At 31.6% G+C, this 8,292-nt stretch overlaps 1 protein-coding gene across 1 annotated transcript; it reads left to right on the top strand.

Annotated features, from left to right (window-relative positions):
• The first annotated feature begins 3,202 nt into the window (after positions 1-3,202).
• On the top strand, positions 3,203-3,856 carry LOC137833260 (uncharacterized). The gene has a single exon (XM_068641621.1). The coding sequence runs from the start codon at positions 3,203-3,205 to the stop codon at positions 3,854-3,856; it is 654 nt and encodes a 217-aa protein (XP_068497722.1).
• Positions 3,857-8,292: the final 4,436 nt, after the last annotated feature.

The raw sequence follows: 8,292 nt of genomic DNA, 5'->3' as shown, positions 1-8,292 counted from the left end.
TGCGAGGTAACATTCTTCAAAGCTATCTCTTGAGCTTTCTTTCGATGATACTGTCATAATTGAAATAAACAAAGTGAATTAAATAAGAAAAACTTATTAATGTTATATAAATAAAAATAGTTAAGTTACTTCACTTACCATCTAAGCCTCATTTTCACGACTTTCTTTAAAAAGACGTCATGTCTCTTCATCAATATGTTTGTACTTTAAACATAGATTTTCGTCTTTAAGGTCGCCAAAAACATATCTCAAAGTCAGTCTTGACTTAAAGTGACAAAATTTAAGTCCGATATTGGATATAATCTTTGATCGAAGTGGTTCCACATTAGGAATTTCAAAGTTTGTCTGGAAAATAACATCACCAAATTAAAATTAATCAATGAATATTAAAAATCATTATATGGTAACAATAATAATGTAAAGCTTACTAGAACATCCTCCCAAATCATGTACCGATCGACCTCTGACAGCTCGTCCCATGAATTAATCAAAATGGAGAGCCTTTCACGAGAAACAACTCCAAGATAACTCATAAACTCATCTACTTTAGGACCAAAAGCCACTCCAGTATTGACATCAATTTCAACACGTGTCTTCTCACTAGCAGCACGTTTCAATACGAGACGCTTCAATCTAGTAGGTCCTCTGCTGCCTCGTCCGGATCGAGGTCGGATTGGAGTCTGATCATCATCCATAAATTCATAACATTAAAATAAATTCAAAAAATACAACCAATCTTGTGTGTGAAGGCAACGTTCCCAAGGTGGCACGGCGGCGGCAGCGAACGAGAGGCCGTGGACGCGAACGAGAGGCGGTGGACGCAGAAACAACGATGGAGCATACAAGCAAGAACAAAGGAACTACGAAAGCAATGCAACAGTATCAATGAGGCAATGCAACAGTACGATGAACAATATATATGAACGAAAAATACATTGGTGAAGGCACGAAAGCTTTGAAAGAGAACCACAAACATACCACGAAGGAACGAAAGCTTCATGAACAGCGAAACGTGAAACGCAAATGAGAGCACAATGAATGACGAAACGCTTCTGGAGAAAGAAAGAGTAGTGTATGGCGCGTTTCTGAAGTGAGTTAGGGTAAAAAACGGTTTACGAATGCGGCTATTTGTAAAAGCCGCATTCATAAATCAAGCGCTTTCATTTACAAATGCGACTATAGTAAAAATCGCATTTGTAAATTAAAACGCTTGATTTAGAAATACGGCTTTTAATATAGCTGCATTTGTAAACCATAGCATTTGATTTACGAATGCGGTTGTTACAAATAGCCGCATTTGTAAATGAACTTAATTTCAAAAATGCCACCGTATTTTTTACGAATGTGTCTGTTCGTAAAACTGCACTTAATAAGGAGCCCTTGTTTAAGATTTCTGCACTAGTGGAAACACCCTTAAAAAATAAAAAATAAAACACAATATGAACTTGTTCTTTTTGGTACTATTTCTAAAAAAAAATTAAATTAAAGTGATTCCTTTAAACACGACTTACTTAAAAATAATTAAAAATAAATAAAAAATAGTAAAAATACATGCTTTGAAGCGCGACTTGAAAGTGAAATATTGACTAAAACTAAAATCGTGTTTGGAATTACTATTTACATATTTTTGTAAAAAATTTAAAATTTAAGTATTTCAGTAAATTTAATAAATAATTAAACCGTTTTCGTAAATTAATCAATTAATTGTATATATTTTATGTTAAACTCAACTATATTCAAAGGCGAACCTAATCTTAAAATGAAAATTTTTATATTTAGCTATAGGTATTTTTGTTTTATGCACTGTATAAAATAAATATTTATTATATAACTACATCTATATATATATATATATTGTGTTATAATTAAAATTTATAGTGAATAATTTTTTTAATTTATAAATTATATTTTGTATTTATGACAAATAACTTATATTTTGATATTCTTACTTTTAATTATTTATAATATCTTTTTAATAAATATTGAATTTCAACTTTAGAACATAGGTATAATTGAATTCATATTTAAAAAAATATATAATATATTAGGATAATTAAGTTTTTGAAGATAAATATATATTTGAAAATATAAAAAAATTGTATGTAAGAAGAAAAAAGATGTTTTTATTCTATTATGTGTGTGAAAAATTGTGAATCGTTTTGTAAAAGCCGAATTAATAGACGAGTTATGGGCAAACAAACCTGCAACGCTAACTCGACAGTGAAACTTGTACGAGGTTTCTATCAGACTTGTTATTGTTACTTGTACCTTCTTTGCCATACATAACTTCTTATTTAGCGGATAAAAATGGAGAAACGGTTAGAGCACACCAAGATTAGTGCTCTGATACATATAAGAAAATTGTATATAAGAAGAAAGAAACTGTTTTTATTCGGGTATTTACACTTCATACTAGTGTAGGAAGACTTTCTCTCTTCAAATAACAATCTAATTAGGCAAATCCACTCATCATGATATTATATAATTGGTACCAAACATATATTAGAACTGTATCTCAGGATATAAGATATGAGTTAATAATCTTTCTTATAAACATATTTTTATATTGTTTTACATAGTTATAGCTATCAATGTATTTTTTATTTTAAATAATAATTATACTGTTTTTTAATGTTATTTTAATTATATACTTTTTAGTTTAACAATTTAACAATTCTTCTGATTATTTTAAAATTTATAACATAACGTTATTGTAACGATAAAAAAAAAAAGATGATAACAAGAATTCTAATTATAGTTCATTTAATCAAAATGTATTCTTATTGTATATATCCTTAATTGTATTGAATTGATGAAATCAAGAACAACTAGGATTGAATATTAATTGATTAATCTAATCGATTTACTTATTAATTGAACAAAAATACCAATATCATGATGCCACGTGCATTTTGCATACCCAAGAAAATCCTCTTTTAAAATATATAATACCTAAATTAATTCATTATAACATAATAAGAATATATCTTTATCATACACAATTTAATCATACTCAAGATAAATATCAAGATATTCTTGGACTAGGATTTAATGCATTAATTCATTAATATCATATATATTTATCATTCTATATATATATGAATTGGATCTTTCTATCATCCTCATATAGAGAATAATTTCTTTCTGAAAAGTTTGCAGAATAGTACACTTTGTTTCGTTTTCCATAACATACTGAGAAAGAATGCCGTCACAAGGATACTACTATAACGTGTTGAGGTTGGATAACCAAGACACAACGATTGTGTCTGGTGATACTTTCAATTTCCACATCAAAATTGAATATCACTCAGTTGACACAGATACAGAAGGGTTGCAAAATCTATTTTCTTCATTATCAATTTCCTCTAATGATTTCTTCCGAGAGGGTCAAACTTTCTTACAGTCACTTTTGTCAGGCTTAAGCTTCTCCATTGAATCCATTGATGAAATAACAGAAGGGGTAGTTTCCTCAGTTCAAGAACTGTTTGAAGTTGGTAGCATTGATGATTATCTCCCTTTGGAATCTCAACACCAAGTCATCCCTTTATTTGTGACAATTATAATATTGGATTTTGGATTTCATGCAGCTGGGGAAGATGCATCTGGGGAAGAATCGTGGGAGGTTTATAGAATGAATCAGTCGAATGAAACCATAACAAAGACCTTCTTGAAGAAATGTACGGTGGTGGAAGGGAGTGATGATTGTTGCATCTGCTTAGAAGAGTTGAATATCAACTGCGAGTGCTACACAATGCCATGCCATCATGAGTTTCATCTACACTGTATTCTCACATGGCTCAAAACTAGTCGCGTCTGTCCCTTGTGTCGTTACTCTTTGCCAACCCTTGACAACTAGCAGCAATCTTACAGTTATTTGACAGAAACTATTTCAGTATGTTTGATAAATTCATATAGAGTTTCTTTAGTGATTCTTGAGTTGTAGCAAGAGTAGTTATCAAGATTTTGTAATACATTTTTGTTTATTAAATTCAGTGGATTATTGGTTGATATTAGTGTCAAAGAATTTCCAAAGGTATTAGTTTGTGTGCAGAAATTCTGAAAGTTTTAATTCCTAGTTTACTGCATAATGGATTCTACGATCTCATATCAAACTTGAGAATTTCCTAACTCAAATTCTATTCTTGGTCAGTTTAAAGGATATGGATATTATGTTGGAAGGGTTTTAGCTTCTATGAAAGTTAAAGGTATTGGTTTAGTACCATAAAAAGATTCATATATGTTAACCACCTAAATATGCGTAATGCAGTAATAGACCATTCTACTGTCATATTTGTTTAAATTAAGTAGTTGAAGTTTGACTACCATTGTCTTGTGTTGTAGGAGTATGTTAGAAGGATTTGTAATACATTTTTTGTTTATTCAATTAAGTGGATTATTGGTTTATTTTAGTATCAAGAATTTCCAAAGCTATTAGTTTGTGTGCATGAATGTTTTAATTCCTAGGTTTGTTTGAGTTGTGTGGCCATAAGAAATTTGTTTCTTATGGAAAAGATATAATAAAGGCTTTGGTTAGATCCTTTTATTGCATAATGGATTCTACTATACTGTCAATATCAAACTTCAGAAGTTCCTATGCTGTTCTTGGTTATTGGAAGGCTTTTAGCTTATATGTAAAGTTAAAGGTAATTGGTTCAGAACTTTAAACATAAGAATTCTAATATGCCTAATAAAGCATGAATAGATCATTGTATGAACTCTTTTGTGATCTCAGTCTGTGATAGAAGTGGACAAATGTCTAATACCTTCTCCAACTCCATGTAACACTACAAAATTTTAATTTTAGTAAGGGTTTATTAATAAAGGTTATTATAATTTCTGGTAGAGCACACACTTACTAGATGTTTTCTAAACTCCTAGGAAGCACACTTAGTAGAGGTTTTTCAAACCTCTGATAAACCTCAACAATTTTTTAATGAATCGGTATTAAAATATTTTAATTTTTTTTTTCTTTCTTCTTTCTTAGTTTTTTCTCTTTTAAACCTAATGTATTCCTTCTCCAAAGCAATGCTCTATAGTGTCAATCAGTAGCTCCAAAGCAAAAGCAAGCATTTATTTAAATTTAATATTTTTTATGTTATTTTTTTCATTTATGAGTACGGTTTGATTTATATTTTAATTCTTAAAATGATTTTGTGCAATATTTTAGTTATCTTTAATAGCATGGTGAACCTGAATAGGCAATTAGTTTTTGTTTAACAATTTAACAATTATTCTGATTATTTTAAAATCTCGTCTTTATAAGATAAAGTTCTTATAATTATTAAACAAATTATAAACTTATACTTAATTGATAAAAAACAAGATTTTTAAAGATTGAATATATCGATTAGTTAATGCAATCAAAATAAATCCTTATTATATACACCGTAATTATATTGAAATGATGAAATCAAGAACAGCTAGGATTGAATATTAATTGATTAATCTAATCGATAAGCGTATTAAACACGTATTAATTACTATAACTAAATATTATAGTATTTTGTTGTGAATATATATATATATCGTGATGCCACCTACATTTGCATACGCAACAAAATCCTATTTTATAATATATAATAACTAAATTAATTGATGTAACAAGAAAATATCTTATATATATATACAACTTAATTGTACTTAAAAGATAAAATCAAGATATGCTAGGACTAGGATTTAATGCATTAACTGAATAATATATATTACACTGGAATGATACGATCAAGATTGCTTAAGATTGAATATATGAATTGATTAATTTAATCAGAATATAAATTCATCATACGTGCCTTAATTACACGTAACTTAATTACTATAACTGAATAATAATTAGTTATGAATAAAATAAATCATATATTTTTACGGAAAAAAATATCAATATAGTGATGTCATGTGACATCTATCTACTTACCTCTTTTTATAATAAAATAGATTACGATGATACTTTGAAAAAATTTCAAATTATATTTATAATTCTGTTTATTTCACTTTTACAGTGGTTTTAGTAATTAGGATCCAAGTGTAATGATTCTAAAATTTAAAGTTACATCTATATAATAAAAAATAATAATAATGTATTTAAAATGAAAAGCTGTTTGTGTATAGGATTTTAAAAAACGGAAATATCAGTACGGTGATTCCTGTTACATTTATTTACCTGATAAAATTTTCTTTTATATATCAACTGCGAGTGCTACACAATGCCATGCCATCTACAATGTATTCTCACATGGCTCAAAACTAGTCGCGTTTGTTCCTTGGGTCGTTACCCTTTGCCAACCCTTGAAAACTATTTCAGTATGTTTGATAAATTCATGTCGAATTACTGCAGTAATTCTTGTGTTGTAGCAAGAGGAGTATGTTAGAAGGATTTTGTAATAATTTTTTTTGTTTTTTTTATGAACAAAGAATAAAATTAAATTAAATACTTTAGGGTGTCTCAACATTTACCTTTATACAAGTGCAACACAAAGAAGAGCTAAACCAAAAACATATGACAGTTTTATTATAAAATTTCTACAAAACTATAGTAAAGCTGCTAAATTAACGCTATGTTTGTCTCCAAATCTGATTATGGTATAACTGGCTAGCAAATGTTGCCTTCAAGGTACCAAATGTTTGTGTCAAACCAGTGATCCATCTACTAGTAGCTTATACAGCATGATTGATATGTTTGCTGGTGCTATGTAACCCTCCAGAACATGCAGCATAGCAGACTACTTTGGCTCATGCTAAGCTTTTCTCTTGAAGAGGACAATAACCATTACACTCCCGAGACCTCACCTGAGCATTCCTCATTGTACCGCACACCACATTCCCTAATTCCTTGAGCTAGGCTCAAACCCAGCTATAGCAAATGAGCCACATAACACCCCTCAGCAGCATTATAAGATGCCCTGAACAGGAGAACACCAGCACATCTAGTTCTTCTAATTTTCTTTCCTTTACCTGCACCCATTCTACACTCACATTCCTAAAAACCCCTTCATCACACTTGATTAGCACTGCTCCTTTGATAGTCTAGCTGGACCAACCAACAATGCTACTTATCCACAGCAGAAACATCTCCCTTCACTTCTTCTACATAAACCGTCCAGTTGAGGGGATAGCTAGGATAACACCCCTTCGTCTGCACCTACAGACTTTCCACAACCAACTACACTTGTTGGCACTATACCTCCCATTTATTACCCCCTTCTTTTTCCAACTTCTTCCTTCAAAAATACGGGTTATCACTTCATCATGTGGTACGGTGTAAATCTGGTTTCAGTGGTAATGAACCCTCACATAGATTCTAGTATGATTCAACAGCAGTATCAGTCTTGGAGACCAATAAGGTACTATCTTCAGGTCTGCACAGAACAATAGACCTGTCCCTACTACACCCACATTCATTCCAACACCAAACTACTCCCTACTCCAGGACATATAGGGTGGTTTATACTTACAGGGCCTCACCCCTTGGTCAAAGAAAACCTCTGTAGAGTTCCAGATTAAGGCCCATTAACCTCTATACACATTAACCTCCCCTGCGTCTACAAGTCTGATCCCAGCCAATCAGCACCTCCTGCCACAAATTTACCCAACTCCAGATAACAGCAGCTCCTTTTGGCTCATAACTTAGCCCACAATCCTCTAACTCAGAGGGAAACCTTCACTTGATATCGTTGCTGATTAGACCTTGGGCTATACATTTCTATCTTCACTTCCTGGCCTCTTACAACCAGCCACAAACCCGCCATCAAATATAGTCCAGAACCAAGTCATCTTTGGCAACTTTTACAACATCCTCATCCAATCTATCAATACTTATGAATTGATACATACCTGCGTCTAACTCTGTGAGCTACTTTTCCCATATGAAACGTGATACTTCAGCTCCGTCTAAAGTTAACCAGCCCCCTGTATAACCGAACCTTCATCCAAGACCCCTCTTCACCTTCTACTGGCATGCGAAATTGCTCACAGTAACACATCTTTTTCTTCCCCTCAGCCACTCACACCCTATTATTTAATACTCTTTATACATATACCTGGATTAAGAGTCCAATCAGCAAAGGAGTAGGTAAAGGAGTTTGTCCTATGTTTCAACCATGACCATGATTTAAGTTGGGCCATTTGGAAGATCTCATCTGCATCTACTACTCCTTGCTTGAATAGGATAGAGTTTCTCTGGTCCCAAATACACCTTATTACGGTTGCCCATATACCTTTCCAAACCAGATTTTGCTTGCAATTGGCCTGAACTCAATGAAAGCTCACCAAGTGAGTCTTTGGATCATTGTGTTGAAC

Source organism: Phaseolus vulgaris, chromosome 6 (assembly GCF_000499845.2).
Source record: "Phaseolus vulgaris cultivar G19833 chromosome 6, P. vulgaris v2.0, whole genome shotgun sequence".
Lineage (NCBI taxonomy): Eukaryota > Viridiplantae > Streptophyta > Magnoliopsida > Fabales > Fabaceae > Phaseolus > Phaseolus vulgaris.
Note: the sequence above shows the minus strand (reverse complement) of the source record. Positions and strands in the feature narration are given on the sequence as shown.

Excerpts from the sequence above, each read along its gene's own strand:
- LOC137833260 (XM_068641621.1), top strand. The coding sequence starts at position 3,203 with ATGCCGTCACAAGGATACTACTATAACGTGTTGAGGTTGGATAACCAA.